Source organism: Heptranchias perlo, chromosome 6, assembly GCF_035084215.1.
Source record: "Heptranchias perlo isolate sHepPer1 chromosome 6, sHepPer1.hap1, whole genome shotgun sequence".
Classification (NCBI taxonomy): Eukaryota; Metazoa; Chordata; class Chondrichthyes; order Hexanchiformes; family Hexanchidae; genus Heptranchias; species Heptranchias perlo.
The window spans coordinates 15,988,801-16,014,596 of NC_090330.1; the positions used below are offsets into that span (position 1 = coordinate 15,988,801).

The window sequence follows — 25,796 nt, forward strand, 5'->3', positions numbered from 1 at the left end:
TTACTTGAATACTTCCCACTGTTTGTCTGTAGGTTCACCCATTAACAGTTCAGTCTAGTTTCAATCTAGCCTAGAAACTTGTATGCTCCTGCTCATTCTTTCGAAGTTTGCCGTACTTAAATTTAAAACCTTGGTTTGAAACTCTCCCTTCTCCCTCAAACCTAAAATCAAATTCAATTATATATGGTCATTGTTTGCAAGATGTTCCCTTACTGTCAGATTGGTAACTAATTCTGGTTCGTTACACATCATGAAATCTAATATGGCCTGTTCCTTTGTCGGTTCTGAAACATATTGCCCTAGAAAACTGTCCCAAATACATTCTAGAAAATCACTGCCGTTACTACTCGAGCTGTTCTGCTTCTCCAAGTCTATGAAAATTAAAATTTCCCATTATAACTGCACTGTTTTTGCTACATGCTTCTCTGATCTCCACACTTATGCATCCACCACTACATCACTATCAACATTCTATAAGCCATCAGTTCTTACATCATTTTCATATGGCATCCAGTTACCTCTCTGCCTTCCTCTTCACCCTGGTCTAGTTTAAATGCTTTACCTCTAGTTACCTCTATGTTCCTTGCTGGTCTCATGGTTCCTGCTCTGTTAAGGTGCAGACCTTCTTTTCTAAATCATTCCCTACTATCTGAAAACAGTAGTTACTTAGGAGACAGCTTCATTTTTGTTACATCAGTTGGCCAGCCATTGTTTATATCCTCTATTTTCCGAATGAACTGATATTTCTTTACCAAACACAATGTTCTCAGGCATACTTCATCTCCTGTTAGGTTTTGAGGTGATCCTCACATGTGCACATCTATATGACTGCTTTCTATGTTGTTAACTCCAAATGAACCACCACCACTGGTTCTGTTCCTATTCTCTACAGTAGTCCTTCTACCTGGTCCTCAAAGTGCAAAGCTCTAGCCGTGTGAGTTTTCTCTTTGTAGTACACACTGCCAGCCACTTTTAAAAAAAAAGTTCCTTATGACCCTGGGAAAATTGGATAAATATTTAAAAAGAGGATGGTGAGCACGTGGAGGCAATGAGTTTGGTATTAGATTGCTATAGCAAAGAACGGGCACAAACACAATGGGCCAAATAGCCTCCTTTCTGTGTTGCAAATTTCTGTGATTCTATGGACCACTATCTCCCAATCTTGTAGTGCATTCCCTTATCTCACTTTTCTCTGACCTCTTGCTAATCTCTTCCTGCCAGGTCTGTAGCAGCCTCCCGATTAACCAGTGTGGCCTTTGCTTCTCTGTTCAAACTTTATTTAATTTTCACCCACCCATTATCCTCATTTCTTTCATTTTTAATGTAATAGTTTGATCATGAATATGTTACACAAATAAAATCTATATCTAATCCGTATCAGTTTACTCCTTTCATCCTACAACATGCAAATCTTAGAGATCACATGCTTCCTCCTGCTATCCTTTGCATGAGTATGCTGAAAAGCACAAGCATAAACAATGATAACTCATTTGACACGCAGATAGTAAATCTCAGGAAACTTGTCAAAAATTACCATATTAATTGTTCGTCATTAAACAGACCCCAACAAAGGGTCGACACCCAAAATATTGGCTTGTCTTCTTTTCAGCTGCTGATGTACCTGCTGTGTATTTCCAATATTATCTATATTAACTTTAAATAGAGATTGCTAAATACTGCAAAGTGAATTAGAACAAATTAGATGTGCAATAATTCAAAAGATCACAAAACTCAATGTCAGATTTATATTCCACAAAGTTATAACAATGAATTGGTAAACATGCACACTTTTTAAGGAGAATTATTAAATGTGGCAATGTGGTAAAAGTGTACATTGGAGCACCAACTTTCAGTGCCATAGAATGAAGCAACCCAGCCTTTTTCTCTCGCTATGCTAAACTCCTGATTTTGATTGTGTTGCTGTGGGAAAGGAAGGAGGGCCTCTCGATGGGGAAAGGAAACCATCAGGCTTGCCTAATGCACCTCCAGCTTTTCATTAAAAGAGGCTTAAGAGCAGCTTGCACGTGTGTCCATCCACCCTCCTGTGCGTAGGACGTATATGCCTAACTAGACCTGAACAAAGAGAAACAGTGAGGGGAGAAGAGAGAAGTACAGAGATTTAATTGCTTTAAAAAGAAGCAAGTACATTTACTAGATAATGAAGGAAACTGGTCTCCTACCCACCTAAACTAAATTCCAAAATGGGTTCATCTGGATCCTGGCTGTTAGCTAGAAAAGAAGACAGATTCGTCAGTAGATTATTACTTCGTAATACCAAAGAATAATGCAAATCAAATCAAAGTTTTACATCCAGAATCTTCAAATTAATAATCATAATCACCAGGTTTAGAAGTATTCTGTATTATCAAAGTTTTTAAAATCTTAAATCGAATCACGAATACAATTTGTAGTTACGATAAGCCCAGCACCCAATGGGAGCAAATCACCGGGACAATGGTTTGGCAAGAATTTAATGCTAGAGTCTTGCCAGAGTCTTTGTGAAGTTCCTGCTGTCCTACAATGTGCAAGATTTGCATAACACAGACCAGACCTCTGTTCTTTCAATAAAGGCAGCTAGCAGTATTGCCAAAGCTTAATGTAAAGGCTCCAAATCAGCGGTTTAAGGAGGATAAGTGAGGTATATAGAGATAAATTACAGTCAGAAAAAATGGGGAAGGAGCAGAGGATTGGGACTAATTGGATAGCTCTTTCAAAGAGCCGGCAGAGGCACGATGGGCCGAATGGCCTCCTCCTATGCTGTATCATTTTGTGACATAATCCATCAAGCAATGTGATGGAGTTAGTTAAAGTTTTGTCCTCAAATGTGTAGATTTATAGAAATCTTCTATTATATTGATGCAGTAAGACAGAGCTCTGAAGATGCCAACACAATGAAATCTGTGTTTGAACTCTGGGATAAAAAGGGGAAAAAAAAAGTAGGACGTCGTAATTCCTTGGGAAAGAAATGAACTCAAAAGTTAATTTTTGATGAAAATCTCAAAGGAAGGCCAAGAATAGCCCAATCTAAATTAAATACAGTGGATTCAGTACAAGGGTTTGAAGCTCACTGAAGCTAAGCCCATGACTAACAATTTTAAAAGCAAGAAACACAAATGCACAAATTGATACTAATTCAAAAGAAGCACAGATACGTTTGTAGAGAACAAGATTAAGATCGTATATTGGTGTTGAGAGATCGAGACACGATCTGCTCTTCCAGGCCTCTTTCATAAGTCAACACCAAATACAGATTTCCCATCAACAAGGGGATAGCAGGTTTAAGCCATCAAATTAAACGTCATTGAGTTGTGAGGCTATAATTGAAAATGTGTTGCAAATGAAGCAAGTCTGTCAGAAAACCACAATTTACAGCTGCAATCTGATTGCGCCATTACAAAACAAATCTTATCCATTTGGCATTATATCTTAAGAGTGAAATAATTTACTGGGTGCAAAGTCTTCAGTCACCACCAAGGATCAAAAATCTTTAATTACTATGTTCGTCAAAAGACTTGAATCATTTGTTGTAGTGTGAGAGAAACTGTGCCAAGTTTAAGTCAAATGTAAGGAATCTTACAACACCAGGTTATAGTCCAACAAATTTATTTTAAAATCATAAGCTTTCGGAGATTATCCCCTTCGTCAGATGAATGAGTGAAAAGGTTCTCAAATCGCATATCTTATACTATGCTGGGACAGCATCACACCAATCAAAAGGTGTCGGTGTTATTCAAACAGGCCAGTCACGGAGAACAGCACGTCCCAGTACACTGGATATACATTGTGTCAATTACACAGGCAGGCAGAAAGAAACCCAAAATGGCAGAGAGAGAGCGAGAGAGAGAGAATATTAAAAAACATATAATTTTTTCCCCCTTTTTGCTGGTGGGGTTACGTGTACCGTGACATGAACCCAAGATCCCGGTTGAGGCCGGCCTTTAAACAGCCACCCAACCTCAAACAGACCATCGTTCGCAGCAAGTTACCCAGTTTTCAGGAGAACAGCGTCCACGACACCACACAACCCTGCCACGGCAACCTCTGCAAGACATATCAGATCATCGACACGGATACCACCATCACACGAGAGGACACCACCCACCAGGTACATGGTTCATACTCCTGTGACTCGGCCAACGTTGTCTACCTCATACGTTGCAGGAAAGGATGCCCCGGAGCATGGTACATTGGCGAGACCATGCAGACACTGCGACAACGGATGAACGGACACCGCGCAACAATCGCCAGACAGGAGGGTTCCCTCCCAGTCGGGGAACACTTTAGCAGTCAAGGACATTCAGCCACCGATCTTCGGGTAAGCGTTCTCCAAGGCGGCCTTCGAGACACACGACAACGCAAAATTGTCGAGCAGAAGTTGATAGCCAAGTTCCGCACCCATGAGGGCGGCCTCAACCGGGATCTTGGGTTCATGTCATGCTACACGTAACCCCACCAGCAAAAAGGGGGAAAAAAATTATATGTTTTTTAATATTCTCTCTCTCTCTCTGCCATTTTGGGTTTCTTTCTGCCTGCCTGTGTAATTGACACAATGTATATCCAGTGTACTGGGACGTGCTGTTCTCCGTGACTGGCCTGTTTGAATAACAACGACACCTTTTGATTGGTGTGATGCTGTCCCAGCATAGTATAAGATATACGATTTGAGAACCTTTTCACTCATTCATCTGACGAAGGGGATAATCTCCGAAAGCTTATGATTTTAAAATAAATTTGTTGGACTATAACCTGGTGTTGTAAGATTCCTTACATTTGTCCACCCCAGTCCATCACCGGCATCTCCACATCAAGTTAAGTCAGTAAGTTCAGCATCTTTAATTACGACAGGGCTTTTATTTTCCGTGCACAGCATTGCCATTGTGAGAGAAATTTTCAAGCCATACAGTCCTAGATGTGACAAACATCCCACAAGGAAAACTGCAGCAATCATTGATAAAATTATTAGACAGATAGCTTAACACTTCATTTATCAATTCTTTCACATGCAGTTTCTGGATAAGAAAACAGCCTCCATTCAACCACATCTAATATTAAAAATGCCCTGATTTTCAACCTATTCACCTTTACTGGATTAGTTAATCTAAGGAAACGCTGCGTTAAAACTGGGATTTTTTTTTGGAGGAGGGAGGAAAGGTCTTTCAAACTTAGGTTGCAGCGACCGGACAGCATCAATATCTCAAGATCAGATGTATTAAAAGACCAGATTAGTCATAAATGTCCTGACTAGGTTTTCAAAACTGTGACATGCAAGCTTTTAAAAGCCCAAATGTATTTCTATATTTAAAAAAAAGTGTTCTGATGTTAGAAGAGTGGGTTCAAACAAGAACACTAAATAGTCCCAGTAAAGTTTCATGGAATAGAAGCAACAAAGCCAGGACCATGCCATTCAAAGGAGAGCAAGCGGTCAGTTTTCAAAGGAGAGCAGGCAGTCAGCTAACCAACAACTACTAATTAGACAGGCTACTCTGATAGTATTTACAGGTCCCCACAAATGCTATTCCAACACACTGGTTTTATTGCCTCTAAGCTTTATCTGTGGCTTCAAAAAAGTGAGCTCAAAAAAATGTTTCCAGGCAACAGGTTTCAATACAAATGTATGCGAAATTCCTCACCTGCCAGAGATAAACTTAACATATCTGAAGACAGATCAAAAGTTGAAGCTCGCTGCATGGACCTGGCTTTAATACTGTGCCGAGGACTTTGTTCCTTTGTTGACATTTTTTCATGAGTAATATCTTTTTTCTTTTTGCCAGTCTTTTAATCTCTTCAAGAATTCAAGCTGCAATTCCCTTCCTTTATGTGAATAAGCAGACAGAAGATGTTTTTAGGGGTTTGGAATTCTGAAACAAAGTCAGACAGTGCAGGGTGAAGCTTTGCATTTCTGGGACTTGTTCCTTAAAGATCCTTTGATATCTGGTCTTTGGAGAGTGGCAATACCTTTATGCGCCGCTCTCCATAAGTCTGTTGGGACCAATGTGTAAAACTCAGTGGACTTTGCAAAGCACGCTGATGCATGGAAACAGCTCCACACAACAGTCTGGCAGTTCATGAAGCCCACAAAAAAAGTGTATCTCCAGTGCTGCCAGGATTCAAGAGATCACATCCTTTATATTTGAGATTCTGCTGATGGCAGGAGTAGCATACCTCCCTAAAGTAAAATTATCCTTGAAAAAGACAAACCTCCAACACTAGTCATTGATAAATGTGTAGGTTCAGCATTAAGAAGGAGGCAATTCAGCCCATTGTGCTTGTGTTGGCTCCTTGAAGGAGCTATCCAATTAATCCCACTCCACTGCTCTTTCCCCATAGCCCTGCAATTTTTTCCTTTTCAAGTATATATCCAATTCGCTTATGAAAGTTACTAATGAATCTGCTTCCGGATCATAGTAACTCACTGCCCTGCCAGTGGAAACAGTTTCCCTATATTTACTCATTGTTTCTTGTAAAATTGATAGGTGATTTATCTCAGTAATGGATTAACCATTAACAAAATTACTCTCAAATATGCCAAAAAAATTACTCGATTTGCATTTTCTATTCACTTTGGAGTAAACATTTGCTGGACTGGGAGAGAAATGGGAAAGCGGATGGGCTGAAAGTCTCTTCTAACAGGCTAATCAATGACTGGCAATGGTAAGGATGGCTGGCTGAACAGTTCCTTTCCTCTCCGAAAGGGCAGGGGTGTCTGCGTATGCATATGTAATGGGGAAGAGAAAAAAAGAAAGCAGCAGTGAGATTCTGCAATAATCTGTGGTCTTGTTTCTCTTATCCTTCCTGAGAAGAGGCAGAGAAGGTCTAAAAAGAGGAAAACTCAAATATTTCCGGCTTATTGTTTGAAGGGAGGCGTCAAATAGGGTGGTGGGGGTGGGTTAGAATCTTCCTCACACTTCAAAAAAGTATTAAATCCATCAATTTCATTATTATGACAAGATTTTAATATTGTTCAATGCTAAGCAATATATTCTTATTGCTTTATTAACTACGATTGACATTACAATCGTGATAAATTAGCAAAATTTAAATCCATTGAATGAAATTGTTTAACACCATTGCCACAAATTCTTCAATAATTCAGATGCTACTGGCACCTCCAGCATAAGTCCCAGGAATCTAATTTAATGAACAGAAAAAGAATGGCAATAATATCATCTTGAGATGTTAGTCTCTCTCTGTCTCTAAAAATATAAGAAATAGGAGTAGGCCATACGGCCCCTCGAGCCTGCTCCGCTATTCAATAAAATCTTGGCTGATCTTCAACCTCAACTCCACTTTCCTGCCCGATCCCCATATCCTTTGATTCCCTCGAGTCCAAAAATTTATCTATCTCAGCCTTGAACATACTCAACAATTCCCATCCATAGCCCTCTAGGGTGGAGAATACCACAGGTTCACAACCCTCTGAGTGAAGAAGTTTCTCCTCATCTCAGTCCTAAATGGCTGACCTCTTATCCTGCGACTACGCCCTCTAATTCCAGACTCTCCAGCCAGGGGAAAAAACCTCTCAGCATCTAACCTGTCAAGCCCCCTCAGAATCTTTATGTTTCAAGGATATCACCACTCATTCTTCTAAACGCCAGAGAGTATAGGCACATTCTACTCAACTTGTCTTCATAGGACAACTCTCTCATCTTAGGAATTAATCTAGTGAGTCTTCGTTGCACCACCTCCAAGGCAAGTATATCCTTCCTTAGATAAGGAGACCAAAACTGTACACAGTTCTCTCCCTCTGTTTCCCCCTCCGTCCCCATATAAAAAATATTTTGACTGGCGTACCCATGAATGGTGTCACAGAAGGACAAGAGGCAGGTTCACGCTAGCGAATATCCACACAGCAAACCACTGACTTCACCAAGCAGAGTCCAAGGAGAAAGGGAAATATCAACAGTTAGACATCACATCTAGTGTCCAGTTATGACATTGTACTGGTAGCTTGCCTGTGGTATGTTGCCAAACAGGAACCTAGAAGAGAAGGCATTTGGTTAAATTAGTTGGGAGGCATTACAAACAAAACATGTGAAAAAAAGTGCAAACAAAAAAACACCAAGAGGCCCTAGCAAAAAGTCAGATGCTGATAGACCATAAACAAACCAAGTAATTTCTGTTACAGACATGATAAAGCACAACACTTCATAAGCCTGACTGTACGATCCTAAAGCTCTCAGGTGCTGTTTTTCTGTGTAGGGAACACCACTAGCTAGAATATAAATGTATACTCAGATCTCCCCTGGCATTGCTCATAATGATTCAGAGATTACACTCTGATAACAAGGTTGTTATAAACAGTGTGATGGCGAAAGTGTTATACAAACTATCCTCTGTTGGTAGAAATCAATCCTATAGCTCTTCATATTACTTCAGGGCTGAATGTCTCAATTTTGTCTCAGTAACCAAAAGTGGACGCAGTACTTGAGATGTCATCTGATTAGTATATATTGTTTCAGAATGACATTCCCCAATCAGTATTCTACTGATTTGTCTCGATAGCCAGCACTCGTTCTGCTTTAACACGAACAGATAAAGCTGGAAACACACAGCAAGTCTGTGGAGAGAAAAGTCAATGCTTTGGGTGCATACCCTTCAAAACTGCACAGAATATTCGATCTAACATATTATTAATTTCTTAAACTTTACAACAAAATATTTTTCTCGAACATGTGTGGAGGTTTTAAATGCAGTCATACCGGATTATTAAGACATACAGAAGATGTTTTCACTTGTGGAGGAGTCCAAAACGAGAGGTCATAAATATAAAATAGTCACTAGTAAATCCAATAGGGAATTCAGGAGAAACTTCTTTACCCAAAGTGTGGTAAGAATGTGGAACATGGTGCCACAAGGAGAAGTTGAGGCAAATAGCATAGTTGTATTTAAGTGGAAGCTAGATAAGCACATGAGGGAGAAAGAAACAGACGGGTACATTCATAGAGTTAGAAGAGGGGTGGGAGGAGGCTCCTGTGAAGCATAAACACTGGCATAGACCAGTTGGGCCAAATGGACTGTTTCTGTGCTATAGACTCGATGTAACTCAAACATAACTAATCTTTAGAAGTGTTTCAAGGCAGTGACATTTCAAGAGTTCAGAAGACGTAAACCTATTATTATTATCACAACCACTTCCAGTGGAAGTAGCTCTATGAGATATGATCTGGCTCCTTGTGTTTTGAATTCAACCCATTTATACCATAGGTAGATTCAGAGACTAGTGGCAACACCAGAATAATTGCTCATATGTAGATACCACAAAGTTGCAAAACCATTATGAGCAATTACTTAAAAAATGTGGCTTTGCGTAAGTCGCAGCTTATCCTGTAACCAGTGGAAAGGTGAGCGAAAAGTTAGCCTTATAGTTACATTGAAAGTACAGCACAGGAACAGGCCATTCTTCCCAACTGGTCTATGCCGGCGTTTATGCTCCACAGGAGCCTCCTCCCTCCCACACTTCATCTAACCCGATCAGGATACCGTTCTATTTCTTTCTCCCTCATGTGCTTATCTAGCTTCCCCTTAAATGCAACTATTCTATTTGCCTCAACTACTCCTTGTGGCACATTCTTACCACTCTGGGTAAAGAAGTTTCTCCTGAATTCCCTATTGGATTTATTAGCGACTATTTTATATTTATGACCTCTAATTCTGGACTCCCCCACAAGTGGAAACATTTTCTCTATGTCTACCCTATCATTATCCTAAAGACCTCTATCAGGTAATGCCTTAGCCTTCTCTTTTCCAGAGAAAAAAGAGCCCCAGCTGATTCAGCCTTTCCTGGTAAGGATATCCTCTCAGTTCTGGTATCATCTTTGTGAATCTTTATTGCACCCTCTCCAATGTATCTATATCTTTTCTATAATATAGAGACCACAACTGTGCACAATACTCCAAAGTGTGGTCTAACCAAGGTTCTATACAAGTTTAACATAACTTGTTTGCTTTTCAGTTCTATCCCTCGAGAAATGAACCCTAGTGCTTGATTTGTCTTTATGGCCTTATTAACCTGCTTTGCTATTTCTAGTGATTTGTGTATCTGTACCCCTCCGACATCCCTTTGCTCCTCTATCCAGTTCAGACTCTTACGATCCAAGCAGTATGTGGCCTCCTTATTCTTCCTACCAAAATGCACCACCTCACACTTATCTATATTGAAATTCATTTGTCAATTACCCGGCCATTCTGCAAGTTTATTAATGTCCTCTTGTATTTTGACGAACCCTTCCTTTGTATTAACTACACCCACCAATTTGGTGTCATTTACAAATTTTGAAATTGTACTTCTGATTCCAGAATCCAAATTGTTAATGTAAATTGAACAGTGCCCTGTGGAACATTACTTCCCACTTTTGCCAGTCTGAGTAGCTACCCTTAACCCCTACTCTGTTTTCAGTTATGTAGTCAGCTTGCTATCCATTCTGCTACCTGTCCCTTGACTCCACATGCTCTGACCTTAGCCATGAGCCTACAATGTGGTACCTTATCGAAGGCCTTTTGAAAATCCAAATATATTACATCTACTGCATTACCCTTGCCTACTCTGTTACTTCTTAAAAGAATTCAATAAGGTTGGTCAAGCACGACTTTCCCTTCTGAAATCCCTGCTGACTATTCTTTATTATATTTTCGTTCTCTTGATGTCTTTCTATTACATCTTTGAGTAAAGATTCCATTATCTTTCCTACCAACAACATTAAGTTAATTGGTCTATAGTTCCCTGGACTTGTTATATCTCCCTTTTAAAATATAGGAATAATATTAGCTGTCCGCCAGCCCTCCGGCACTATTCCCTTTTCTAGTGAATTTTTATATATATGTAATAGTGCCTGATATCACCTCCCTGACTTCATTTAATATTCGTGGATGCAATACATCCGGACCAGTTTATTATCTTCCCCCTTTCTATCTTAAATGTTTCAATATCTTTTTCGATCTCTTCTTCTAATGTCCTGCCCATCCTGGTAAACACAGAGGCGAAGTAACTGGTCAATATTTCTGCCATTTCGCTGTCGTTACCTAGGAGTTCATCTTGTGCATCCCTTAATGGCCTTATCCCCATTCTGATTTTTCTTTTGTTATTTATGTGTCTGTAGAATACTTTACTATCTATTTTTATATCCCTTGATAATTTAATCTTGTAGTTCTTCCTTGCTTTCCTAATGGCTTTTTGGATTTCTTTCCTAGCCTCTGCGTATTCCCTTTTGTCATCCTCTCTTTTATTGACTACGTACTTAGAGTACGCCCTTTTCTTTAGTTTCAATTTTACCCGTATCTCTTTATTCATCCATGGTGTTTCATTATTGGCTAATTTGTTCCTGCTTTTTAGAGGGATATATTTCTCCTGAACTCTATTCATCACGTGCTGTTCTATTTCTTTGTCAAATTTTTTTTTCCACTTTATCTGCCCTTGTTCCATTCTCATTCCCATAAAATTAGCTTTTTTCCCAATCTATTGCTTTGGTCTTTATCTTATATCTTTCTCAATTATTTTAAACCTTATGTTATGATCGCTATTGCCTCGGTATTCCCCTACACTTACTTCTCTTATCTGTCCTGGTTCAGTTTCCATTACTAGATCCAGCAGTGATTCCTCTCTGCCTCAGATGCTGCATCACTTGCTGAGCTTTTCCAGCATTTTCTGTTTTTATTTCAGAATTCCAGCATCCGCAGTATTTTGCTTGTGATTCCTCTCTTGTTGGGCTTCTCACATACTGGGTAAGAAAGGAGTCATGTACATATTGTAAAAACTTCATTCCCGTTTCTCCTTTCCCCTTTATAACAGGTATCAAATCCCAAATTGGCACTGCTTCGACCACAGTTGAAACCACCTTTCAGTAACACAAAATGTGCTGCAATACTGAGCTATTATGAGTCTGAGTTTCAAAGACAAGGCCATTTATTATTTTTTTATGCCAGGTTCTGCACGAAAAAGTAAACGCAGCTGTGGCTTTTTTGGTGCAAGCTGCAAATAATGAATTTAGGCTTCCTCGTGTCCTCAGTACTATTACAGTATATACATCTGATCTGAGATCAATAGACTATGTATAAACACACTAGGAAAACAGAAAACGCTGGACACATACAGCAGGACCATCAGCAATAAAAAACTATCGTTAACGTTTCTGGTGCAGACACCTAGTTAGAACAGAGCTGTTGTGTACATCTAGCTTTTTCTGGTTTTATTTCAGATTTCCAGCATTTCCTTTTATTTCTCTAGGGTAAGTAAAAGGACAACTTTAAATTGAAGCCATTGGAGTTTCCTGATCATATGAGTAGCCTAGTATTATAGCACGTTAAGAGAATAATTTGTGAAAAGAAAAGGCAATTATGCCCAATAAGCCTTTCTATTTTTGATAGGTCAATCTCACTACCCACCTGCTCACCATATTCTTCAAACCTTCTCCAGAAACGCACCTAAATTGTCTTGAACCCATTTACACAGTTGGCTTCAGTAAGTGGTAACTTATTTCACAAGTCCGTTACTCTGAGTGAAAAGTTTCACCGCCGTTTCCTGCTTGCTCTTAATTTCCTAATTTTTAAAACTAGTGTCCCTTGGTATTTGAACTCCATCAATGTGAACAAATTGCCTGGATCAACTTAGTTAATTCCCCTCTTAATTTCGAAAACCTTAATTAGGTCACCTTGAAATATACTCTTTTCCAAAAAAAATGATTCCTGTTAGTTGTCTATGCTTCTGTCATTTCAAACTTTTAGCCCATGAGCATATTAATCCCATAGTGTGCACACATACCATTTATTAAATTACTGTAATTTTTCTTACGCTGTCTCAATGATGAGACTTCACTAAAAATATCTATTATTGAAATGATTTATCAGCCAGCAACTTAATACAAAACTGAGCAAAAATTGTGAAGTTCACAAAGTCAACCTAGTCCACTTCCCTAAATCACTTTCCAAGACCTATAACCTATTTCGCAGAGAGATCCGGATCGATTAGAGTGATTGGCCTGACAAATCCCAGATGTTTAAATCTAGACACACATAAGTTGAGACTGAGAAATACGAACAAACAGTGGGAATATAGGGTGATTGGTAACAGAATACAGAACACAACACAGAAGCAAGGAAGTTATGATGAACCTTTATAAAACACTGGTTCGGCCAGAACTGGAGTATTGCGTCCAGCTCCGGGCACCGCACTTTAGGAAGAATGTGAAGGCCGTAGAGAGGGTGCAGAAGAGATTTAATGGCATGGTTCCAGGGATGAAGGACTTCAGTTACGTGGACAGACTGGAGAAGCTTGGGTTGTTCTCCTTAGAGCAGAGAAGGTTGAAAGGAGATTTGATAGAGGTATTCAAAATCACAAAGGGTCTAGACAGAGTAAAGAGAAACTGTTCCCATTGGTGGAAGGCTCGAGAACCAGAGGACATAGATTTAATGTGATTGGCAAAGGAACCAAAGGCAACAAGAGGAATACTTCTTTTACACAGCAAGTGGTTAAGATCTGGAATGCACTGCCTGAGGGGGTGGTGGAGGCAGATTCAATCGTGGTTTTCAAAAGGGAATTGGATAAGTACTTGAAGGGAAAAAATTTACAGGGCTATGGGGAAAGAGTAGGGGAATGGGACTAACTGGATTGCTCTTTCAAAGAGCCGGCACAGGCACGATGGGCTGAATTGCCTCCTTCTGTGCTGTAACCATTCTATGATTCTACGATAGGACAGTGATCTGGGTTCATGGCGAGAAGCCCATTAAAACAAAACAGTGAAACAATCAGTAGTAGATAAGCAAGCAAGAAACTGTGATGTGTAGCTAGAAGTATGGAACAGAAGTCCTAGAAGACAATATGAACTCCTAAAGACAACTAGCTTGGCTCTACCTGGAATACAGTGTACAATTTTTGTGGACATACTAGTTTGGGAATGGGTACCAAGGAACGTTAGAAACTATTGGAGATTGTGCACCTGAGGCATGAGGAAAGACTGAGGATTGGAATTTTTAACTAGAAGAAAAGGTGACTTGAGAGAAGACCTCACTGAAGTTTTCAAGATTCTAAAATATCCTTGACCAACACAGGATGTAAACCAAAATTACACCCGGATGATTTCACTGCAACAGGCAGTTTAAGGTTTTTGCTTTCCAACCTGGAATTCAGGGAACAAATCTTCATGTAACTGCTGCATACAATAATTCACAGTAGTGTTAATTTTCATTTCAGAAATGGAGAAACACGATCATAAAATTCAGGTTGGTACAGTGTTGTACAAAACTGACAATTGTCTTTTCAGTAAAACAAGATAGTCTGGTAACTGTTCCAATGTCACAGCAGCTTTCTTGTTACATGATGAAACAATTCTCATTTATTTTGAAACATATCATCCATCAATTGTTTGGGTCACATTGGAGCATGCACCAAATGGGGGAGAGAAGACATAGATCACCTATGAGATTACCACTTATAAGCTTTTCAGTGAAATGTAAAAGTCAATTTTATTATTCTAATCTTGCAACAATTCTACTAACAATTGCGAAGTTAGCCGAGACACTCATATGTGAGCAAAGATGGGTCAAGGTAAATACTGTAGCAGAACGGGAAGGAAGAAAGAATCTACAAGTATCTATTTTAAAAGAGGAACTAAACTTGAACATACAGAGGCCTTTGTTCCCTCGAAAACACAGGCTATCAGCAGTATCTAAAACATATTAAACTGATAATCATCATCTGTAATGGAAAAATACAGAAAACTGCACACTGTTGAAAACGGTAAAGGTTTAACAAATTCACAAAATGGTCATGTACAAATCCTTAGAATACACTTTTGTTACTTACATATAGCAAGATCTGTTTGCTTGTGTTGTTAATTGTCGACTCTGCATTTCTTCATCTTAAAATAGTTTTGCTACTTCCAGGTTCCACCTTCGAAGAGGAAAGAAAATGAAACATTAAGAACCTGTAATCAATTTTCTTTTTGTTGAAACATTTTTTTGCTCCAGTACTAAGATGAGGGATGATTCACACTGTTCTGAATTATCTGGTTAGTCTCACTTCTTGAAGTATTCAGCATTTCTCACTGCTAGCCAGCATATTTCCTCTAAGTGTTGGTTCTGGGCTTATATGGTATTAAAACAGTACAGCAAAAAAATCATACTTTAGTGACTATGTTTGAGTGCTCTTGTGTGATTCTCTTGCACGTCATTTCCACTAAGCCTCCAAGAGCGACAGACCTGCAACTACCAGCACGCCACCCTCGTGTTTTGTAGCACAAAATGCGATCCTGCAGACAAAAATTGAGGAGCCCTATAACTGTACCGTTGGACATATTTCACAGTTCAACTGGATGCAGTATAGTCATTTCACACTCTCACCATTACACTTCACCAAAATCCTAGTGATACAGAAGGTCAACATCTTCGAACCAATTCCAATAGTACTGCAGTCTGTGTAAACCAGAAAATGTGTGAGTTAATTCGTAGGAATGCAAGGGAGTTTGTTACTGAAGCCACGGCTCACTGTTTATACTGTGAGCAGTGACTTGAAGGCAGCATGGAGGCAAAGCTTGAGGTATTTTTAGGTTTCCTAAAGGAGTTTAAATCGCAACACCGAGTTATTATAGTTCAATTTTACACTTCACATTCTCAGTACAGTTACAACACTGGCATCTACCTGCCAATGTGGAAAATTGCCCAGGTATGTCCTGTCCACAAAAAGCAGGACAAATCCAATCCGGCCAATTACCACCCCATCAGTCTACTCCCAATCATCAGCAAAGTGATGGAAGGTGTCGTCGACAGTGCTATCAAGCGGCACTTACTCACCAATAACCTGCTCACCGATGCTCAGTTTGGGCTCCGTCAGGACCACTCGGCTCCAGACCTCATTACAGCCTTGGTCCAAACATGGACAAAAGAGCTGAATTCCAGAGGTGAGGTGAGAGTGACTGCCCTTGACATCAAGGCAGCATTTGACCGAGTGTGGCACCAAGGAGCCCTAGTAAAATTGAAGTCAATGGGAATCAGGGGGAAAACTCTCCAGTGGCTGGAGTCATACCTAGCACAAAGGAACATAGTGGATTTTGGAGGCCAATCATCTCAGCCCCAGGGCATTGCTGCAGGAGTTCCTCAGGGCAGTGTCCTAGGCCCAACCATCTTCAGCTGCTTCATCAATGACCTTCCCTCCATCATAAGGTCAGAAATGGGGATGTTCGCTGATGATTGCACAGTGTTCAGTTCCATTCGCAACCCCTCAAATAATGAAGCAGTCCAAGCCCGCATGCAGCAAGACCTGGACAACATCCAGGCTTGGGCTCATAAGTGGCAAGTAACATTCGCGCCAGATAAGTGCCAGGCAATGACCATCTCCAACAAGAGAGAGTCTAACCACCTCCCCTTGACATTCAACGGCATTACCATCGCCGAATCCCCCACCATCAACATCCTGGGGGTCACCACTGACCAGAAACTTAACTGGACCAGCCATATAAATACTGTGGCTACAAGAGCAGGTCAGAGGCTGGGTATTCTGTGGCGAGTGACTCACCTCCTGACTCCCCAAAGCCTTTCCACCATCTACAAGGCACAAGTCAGGAGTGTGATGGAATACTCTCCACTTGCCTGAATGAGTGCAACTCCAACAACACTCAAGAAGCTCGACACCATCCAGGACAAAGCAGCCCGCTTGATTGGCACCCCATCCACCACCCTAAACATTCACTCCCTCCACCACCGGCGCACTGTGGCTGCAGTGTGTACCATCCACAGGATGCAGTGCAGCAACTCGCCAAGGCTTCTTCGACAGCTCCTCCCAAACCCACAACCTCTACCACCTAGAAGGACAAGAGCAGCAGGCACATGGGAACAACACCACCTGCATGTTCCCCTCCAAGTCACACACCATCCCGACTTGGAAATATATCGCCGTTCCATCATCGTCGCTGGGTCAAAATCCTGGAACTCCCTTCCTAACAGCACTGTGGGAGAACCGTCACCACAAAGACTGCAGCGGTTCAAGAAGGCGGCTCACCACCACCTTCTCAAGGGCAATTAGGGATGGGCAATAAATGCCGGCCTCGCCAGCCACACCCACATCCCATGAACGAATAAAAAAAAATTCATATCAGAAGAGTGTGTATGGCCTATGACTAAGGCTGGTCCGCAGTCTTCGGTTTATAAAGATTCAGTTCCAGAGTGCTGATCACAGTGACAGTATTAGAGTGGTTTACACAGGCAGCAGCGCAACCATCGGCATCAATTACTATGGGCTTTTTAAATTATAAATTTGGCCCATCTCAGTTCACCCATCCAGAATAACCTAAAATCCCACTACCACAACATCCAATTATATCTTAAATGATTCCAGGGAATTCGCCTCCACCATTGTTACCTGGAAGTCCATTGTATGAACAAAAACCTCCAGATACCAGGCCTAAATTTGCTATTTACTAGCTTAAACCTGTGACTCCTTGTCCTACCCTCACAATTTAAATTGATTTTACAGATTTACCTTTTCCACACCTCTATGAGAGGACTTTTTAAGACATCTCCTTTCAAGGATGAAGAGTCCAACTTTCTCCAGCTTTTCCTCATAACTAGGCCTCCCACCCCCGCACCAATATTGGGCTCTTCTTTGCACTGCCTTCAGCCCTTGACTGCCTCCCTTGTGTCTGAGAGAGTTAGAACTGGATACACCGCTCAAGTTATCTTTTATATCCACCTATGCTGGTAGATGAAGTTTTGGTTTAATATCTCATCTGAACGACAGCACCTCTGAATGCAGCACTCCCTTCGTACTGCAGTAAAATGACAGCCTAAATTGCGTGTTCAATTCCCACAAGGGAGCTTGAACCCACAAGCGTCGCAGAAGAATATATTCAAACATAAAACTAAGCTAGTAACAGCTCCCTAGTGACTCTTTTCCAACTCCTAATGTGTAAACAATTTCAATATTTGTTTCTGCACTATATTATTGCAGTATAGACACATCAGTAGAGTTCAAAGTTTATGAACTGGCTCACATAGGAGCTCATCACATTCCATCGGTGACTGACGTAATGATATTGTTTATCTTTGTTTGTTATTGAATATGTAGTCTTTTTATGTGATCTGCAATATTACGTTTAAGGCTGGAAATTACAGTGAGAAAGAAAAAAAACTTGCATTTAAATAGTGCCTTTCACGACCTCAGGGTGTCCCAAAGCGCTTCAGAGCCAATGAAGTACTTTTGAAGTGTAGCCACTGTTGTAATGTAGCAAACACAGCGGCAATTAGCGCACAGCAAGGTCACACAAACAGCAATGCGATGAACACCAGATAATCTGTTTTAGTGGTGTTGGTTGAGGGATAAGTATTGGCCAGAACACCGGGGAGCACTCCCCCTGCTCTTCTTCGAATAGTGCCATGGGATCTTTTACGTCCACCTGAGAGGGCAGACGGTTTAATGTCTCATCCGAAAGACGGCACCTCCAACAGCGCAGCACTCCCTCAGTACTGCATTGAAGTGGCAGCCTTGATTATGTGCTCAAGTATCTGGAGTGGGACTTGAACCCACAACCTTCTGACTCAGGCGCGAGCGCTACCACTGAGTCACGGCTGATACCCTGGAAATTACAGTGAGCAATGTTATATGAAATGTTATATGAAAGCTTAACGTACTTTGTTCAAATAGCAGAGGGCCGAATTTAACAGAGATATTATCCTATTTTGAATGGATTCATGCTCATTGTTAAAGTAGCAGAGAGAGGGATTTGATAGGAATGAGCTAAACATCACAAATTTCCAAGCTTAACTTTCCAAACAAATTTCCCACAAATTGGCAATTGAGTAAAATATGTAATGAGCTGCAACTGAACGGTATTTCACTGGCACAGGATAAAATATTGAAATTGGGTAATGACACTTTCTGATGGTAATGCCAGGAATGCACCTGTTGGGAGAAATGGTGCAGAACGGGGAAAGTTCATTTTCTCATTAGCCTAATTTGCGCATGAAAATTAGCATAATCCATTAGTAGATTATCTCCGAACCATAATGCTGAGGTATTTTGGTTTGAGTTGGAAGAAATCTATTTTCTAATTAACCTAATTTCATATTGAAATAAGGTCAAGTTAGCATAATCCATTGATAAGTTCTCAGTGATGGCTAAATGTTCATGCCCCCCCAACTATCATGAAAGCAGGACATTCAGTTTGAATTGTTAACTAAAAATAGATTTAAAATTTTGCATTCTAAGTCCAGTTTCCTCTCTCCAGGCATCCTGACCAACATTTTTCCCCCAACCAATGCTACCAAGAGAGATTAATTGATCATTCATTCATCATTATTTGTTGGGCCGTGCTGTGAGCAAAAAAGGCTACCGCATTTGCTTACATAGCAACAATGACTGCACTTCAAAATAATTAATTGTACATGAAAGGCCTCGAGAAATCTTGAGTGAGGTGATAAATCACTACATAAATGCAAACTCTTTCTTTTCTGTCTTTCAATTCATCCCATATAAAGAGAATCTGTATCATTAGGTACGGCATTACAACTGTAAAACCATGCGAGGATTCTGAACAATGCTGCAGTACAACTGCCCTACCTCATTTCAAAGACAGCTTTACTCGAGTCTAATGCATGCAATTCGCAACCTGCAGAAAAAGGTGTGTGTTTCATGATGGAGTACAGTTCTACAGGTATCATCAGCACTTCAGTACCTCACTTATTCACGATGATTGAGCCCAGGGAGTAAGTATCTACAAACTACTTGACAATGTTGGCCCTCCATATATTTTCCAGCAAGTCACTGAATAGCATTTAGGGGTTACACTAAGCTCAGTGAATTGCCCCCACTGCTGTACCAGTCAAGATGGCAGAACATAGGCTAGACTTGAAACTTGGGTCTGTATGGCTTAGTATTACACTGTGTGATGCACTTGCCCACTAAGCTATCAGGGGAGCTCATTCGGCATTGCATAAACTTGGTTTGTATTCCCATGGGGTGATCTAATCAAGGTCTTTTAAATGATAAAGGGATTCGATAGGGTATATACAGAGAAACTATTTCCTCTGAAGAGGGAAATCAAGAATGAGGAGGCATAATCTTAAAACTAACTAGGCCCTTCAGGAGTGAAATCAGCAAGCACTTTTTCACACAAAGGGTAGTGGGAACCGAACTTTGTCTCCCCAACAATTTTTGTTAACCAAAAGTATTGAAGAATATGGAGCTATGGTGGGTATATGGAGTTAGGTCATAGATCAGCCATGATTTCATTGAATGGCGGAACAGGCTCGAGGGGCTAAATGGCCTACTCCAGTTCCTATAGGCTGTGGAAGCTGGGTCAATTGAAATTTAAGATTGAGATCGATAGATTATTAGGTAAGGGTATCAAGGGATATGGAGCAACCATGATCAGCCATGATCTAACTGAATGGAGGAACGGTCTTGAGGGGTTGAATGGCTCACTCCTGTTCCTATATATTTGGAAAACTAAAACAACCAAAAGAGCCATGCGTCGTTTTCATGATGTTGCACTCTAGTGATGCAATGACTTATTTCAATGTATTTTATACCACGTGTATTTATAAACAAGTAAAAAAAGGTTTGTCAAATAATTTTGATGAAGATGGTACCTACTAGTACAAATTAGAACTATACTTTGTATCATATTTAGGGATTGAGAGTACATCCTGTGTGCTTGCGTACATATGTAAAACAGGAGAGTCTGGATGGTGCAGTGAGTTAAGAACCTTTTTCACATCTGGGGCCTGTTCTGGTTTCTTGTGCAGTGAAAAACGGTGGGAGGAAAGTCACCTGATAGCAATAAATTTCCAGTTTCACTTTGCAAGACTGTATGGTTAGTTGGTGTGGAAATGTGAATCATACGCTGGTAGGAGGTGCTCTCCTGGATTTAGGGCTAATCCCAGTTTCCAATGCTAAACAGTCAAGAGTGTCCAATGACAGATACTGCGACAGTGTAGTAAGCACTGTGTGCATGCAGTCTCCTATTGTCTCCTCATACTCCAAAGTGTTTATTCTATCCACCCTGAAAGGATGAATGAATCCTGGTGAGATTATGAATGCTGAAACTTCTGGTCCTGAGCCCAGTGCTCAACTGACTGAGATACTTATACATCACGTAAAACGTGCAGTGTTATGAGTACTGCACTACTTGTAAAATGTTTTAAGAGGCTATTGCTCATATTGGATCTGCTGTCCTGATTCAGTACTGAAAGTACTGTGGATCCCAGCTGTAATAATTCATAGAATTATATAGCGCAGAAGGTGGCCATTCGGTCCAATGAGTCTGTGCCAGCTCTTTGAAAGAGCTAACCAATTAGTCCCACTCCCCTGCTCTTTCCCCATAGCCCTGCAATAATGTGCTATATAAATGCTAGTCTTTCTTTACTGTTGAAAGTCTTCAAGTCTGAAGCACCCTTCCATTTACATACATGAAAACAATCAGCATTTCGTATTCATTAAATGCATTCTAATATTGTGGCCCAATCCATTACATGCTCCAGTAGTACTTCCAGTATTTTCTGTTTTTATTTCAGATTTTTATCATCCGCAGCATTTTGCTTTTGATCCAGATTATTCAGTAGCTTAAAAGAAAGTTTTTAAAAATTATTTTAAAACACAAATTCTCCACATAAAAACTGATATGAAAAAGAGCATAGGTTCTCAGTCATTGGTTAGGGATAGTTTTCATGTAGCACAGTTTAGGCCTGAAGAAGCTGCATTAAAATAAAAAATCATATTACAGCACTACTTAAAAAAAATTACAGTTCAGTGTCAGGTATTTCTAAGATTCAGTCCAACATCAAATACAAACTGGCATACAATTACATTTTTTTCAAAGGGAAAAGCGCTTCAAATTTTAAAACTGTGACAGATCCATCATGTCAAACTGCATCACCTACAGTACAAAAATCACTTAATAGCCTAACACGCTTCAAATAACAAGCAACCTTCACTTACAGTACAGCTAAACCGTCATCTTTCTGCCTTGGGCAATGGTGCGGTGCCACCTTTCAGATTAAAACATCTACATGGTCCAATACTTCAGTGCAATACATCCAAGAAGCAGGAACACTTAACCAGTGCACAGTCTTCCACAATGAAGCAGGAAACAGCTTTTGCTCATGTGACCAATGCTCGCTTCCTTCTGATCAACAGAATCACAGACAGACAGGCTGCCAAAACTATTTCAGGGGGAAGGTATTAATATTTACATGAATACTGATTGGAGCGGAGGCTGACAGTTTATTCATGCGATGGTGGCCTGAGCAATTTTACTGTTTCTTTCCCAGTCTTGGAGAGAGGGGGGCTGGCACAGTACATTATGTATCATCCACTGCTGCGATGGTAACCCTTAAAAAAACTGCAGTTTTAAAAAAGATATTTAGCTATAACAGATAGTAAAATTATTATAGCGGCAGGCATGCCAATTCTGATTTTTAATTTATTTATTTGTCTCAATTTCACTGAAAACTCACCTTTTCTTCATATATAAATTCATATCATACACTTTTTTTTACAACAGGCTGTGGATTAGTGTGTACATTTTGTATTTTCTACAGCAATTTTTTTAAACCGCACATTATTCAGCAATTTCACAGCAAAAAGAAAAATTACACAAGAACATAACATAAGAAACAGGAGTAGGCCATATGGCTGCTCGGCCATTCAATAAGATCATGGCTGATCATCTACCTCAATTCCACTTTACTGCCCTATCCCCATATCCCTTGATTCCCTTAGCGTCCAAAAATCTATCTATCTCAATTTTAAATATACTCAATGACTGAGTGTCCACAGTCCTCGAGAGTGGAGAATTGCAAAGATTCACAACCCTCTGAGTGAAGAAATCTTTCCTCGTCTCGGTCCTAAATGGTTGACCTCTTATCTTGAGACTATGACCCCTAGTTCTAGACTCTCCAGCCAGGGGAAACAGCCTCTCAGCATCTACCATGTCAAGCCCTCTAAGAATTTTATACATTGCAATGAGATCACCTCTCATTCTTCTAAACTTGAGAGTATAGGCCCATTCTACGCAATCTCTCCTCATAGGACAACCCACTTATCCCAGGAATCGATCTAGTGAACTTTTGTTGCACCCCCTCAAAGGCAAGTATATTCTTCCTTAGCTAAGGAGACCAAAACTGTACACAGTACTCCAGGTGTGGCCTCACCAGAGCCCTATATAACTGAAGCAAGACCTCCTTACTCTTACATGCCAGCCCCCTTGTAATAAAGGCTAACATACAATTTGCCTTCCTAATTGCTTGCTGTACCCACGTTAACTTTCTGTGATTTGTGTACAATTAATCATTTAACTTAGATCATTTGCGTCCCCTCCACCGTTGAACGTACAACTCTCGATAGGCTATGCTTCTAGATACGCTGCCAGCCTTCCTGTATCTTGCTCAAATGGCCAGTCTTCATGTGGTACTGTAGGCACTAAGTGTTGGCAGGCTATTCAACAGTGAAGGCCATCACAGCCAAGGCCAATCATACCCTCAGCCGTCATTTACACATGCACTTTCAAGTGGGGTCATTTTTTTCAAACTTTAACATTGAGAGCTTTCATGGGGCAAGGAGACAAATGGCTTTGGACATACATGTCCAACAATCTCAGAAATGTGTTTCCAGGCCTTATTAATTCTGCAATGTACCCCTCAACATCAACTTATTGTTCTGGGGAGGAGGGCAAAAAGTTTTGGGCTATTTTTGGGACATTCATACCCTGGCTTAGTTTAATTTATTTCCATACAAAACATTTTACTTGTTAAGCAGTTCGAATATATTCAAGAGGAGGTCAATAAGAATGAACATATATGAATGCATACATGAAGGAGAAGGGAATAGAGGGATTGGGGGGGTGCAGAGTGGGAAGAGATTCGTGTAGAGAATAAACACCCGCATAGACCAGTTGAGAGAAATTCTATGTAATATCTCTACATTAGGCTGGGGTCTGAGAACTTGTGTAACATCCTATAAGTTTAAGAACATGTGGCCAAATTAATATGTAGAAATTACATTAAGCAATTTCAATTTTGGCAATTAAAAAGGCAAGTAGTTTAGTGTGAGCAGACTGCTTGATGTGGATGATATCCAACCAGTAGATGGTGGTAATCAAATCCTATCGGTGACGGCGGAGTACTCCACACTAATACAAGAAAGTTACATCTTTGGAAGTTGATCAAGAAATAGCATATAGAGGTATCATGGTGGGGAGAGTATTAGGAGAACGCAGGGGGTGCAACACAATGAATACTAAAATCACCAATATTTTAAAAATAATTGTCAATTCCGAAGTGAATAGCAGTGTTCCATTTAATGTGAATTCAAGGATTCTCTCTATCTATGTAAAAAAAATCCCAGCATCTTCACTCCTTCCTTTGCTACCCCACAGCGAAAGTTATGGTTTGTACTGGCTGAACATTTTCTGACAGACTAAAAGGCACTACCGACCAAATGACCAGTGTGGGTTTTTAAACGAAATGCCACCCTTACTGGCCAACAATCCTATAGCGCACCTGATTGTGATGCCAGAGTATCACTGTATACATGGAAGGGTTAATACTACACAAATGACACGCACGATAAAGGGCCATTACAAAGGCTTTATGTTACAGGCTTTGTCATGTGACTCAGCAACAGACATCTGCTACAAGATACAGCATTATTCTCCTTTTCAAATGAGCTATTCAGATTTAGACAAAAAAAATATAATTGTTTCCAAGGACACACTAAGTGTATTCATGTACAAGTTACACTGATTTACAAACAACCATTCAGCACCATCCCTGCAGTACTACACAGCGTCAAGGTATAAACTATGTAATATGACAGATGTCACCAGAGATTAAAATAAATCTGAGCAAAAAAATTTAGGCCAGGAATATAGTAGGAAAAGCAAACCATGCACAGTACTATATCATCATCCAGAACATCATGACACTCAGCATGGTACACGTGAAATTATGGCTGTTTAATGGCTCACACAGCCCTGTTCAAAATTTACAATGATGTAGAGATGCCGGTGATGGACTGGGGTGGACAAATGTAAGGACTTGCACAACACCAGGTTATAGTCCAACAGTTTTAAAATGATTTAAAATAAAACTGTTGGACTATAACCTGGTGTTGTGCAAGTCCTTACAAAATTTACAAAAAATTAATACTTTAGTTAAAAGTACTACCACAAAATAATCTAATCAACCATCAAGTGAATTAACCTATCACCAACAGAATGGAACTTGTGTAAGGAATCTTACAGGTTACTGTTGAACTATAACCTGGTGTTGTAAGATTCCTTACATTTGTCCACCCCAGTCCATCACCGGCATCTCCACAGAATGGAACTTGGCACACCTCATGCCAAGTTTCATTTAGTACAACAAATCAAAATATTGAATGGGACTCAGTAATAATATTCCAATCAAAATTTTCAAAAACAATTCTCTAATGGAAACTGTATTCAAATGTAGTTTGTAGTTAAAAAAGGCATTAAAAAAAATGGATCTTTGTGCACTGATTTGTGAAAGAGTAAGAGGAGGCAAAGTAGTACTATCGTTTTTAATGAAAACACAAACTTTCAGGATCAACCGATCAAGTTGGCCCCTTCAACCAGTGAGATCACATTTTAACAGGTGGATCAATGTAGTTACATTACTCTCTGCATTTTGCCCATCCTGATTTCAAACATAGACTGTTGTGAAATTTATGTAAGTTCTAACATTATGAGATGTACTGTTGTATACATACGGCTCTGACCAAGTTGACACTGCAGATGACACCATGCGGAACAGCTTATCACTATGATAACAGATCTTTAGCCTTTCACGCATCA

At 40.1% G+C, this 25,796-nt stretch overlaps 1 protein-coding gene across 10 annotated transcripts in view; it reads right to left on the reverse strand.

Moving 5' to 3' along the window:
• Window positions 1-25,796, reverse strand: part of LOC137322774 (inositol polyphosphate-4-phosphatase type I A) — a 179,046-nt gene that overhangs the window by 72,905 nt on the left and 80,345 nt on the right. For 7 of the 10 annotated variants that reach the window (XM_067985816.1, XM_067985819.1, XM_067985812.1 and 4 more), the window contains exons 2-6: window positions 14,795-14,881; window positions 11,543-11,714; window positions 7,792-7,977; window positions 5,631-5,811; window positions 2,185-2,229 (exon numbers count right to left, since the gene is read on the reverse strand). In XM_067985816.1, the coding sequence (XP_067841917.1) occupies window positions 2,185-2,229; window positions 5,631-5,736 (151 nt within the window). In that variant the 5' untranslated portion in view covers window positions 5,737-5,811; window positions 7,792-7,977; window positions 11,543-11,714; window positions 14,795-14,881. Of the gene's footprint in view, window positions 1-2,184; window positions 2,230-5,630; window positions 5,812-7,791; window positions 7,978-11,542; window positions 11,715-14,794; window positions 14,882-21,919; window positions 21,989-25,796 lie in introns of those variants that run through there. The other 3 variants (XM_067985811.1, XM_067985813.1, XM_067985810.1) reach the window with 3 other exon arrangements.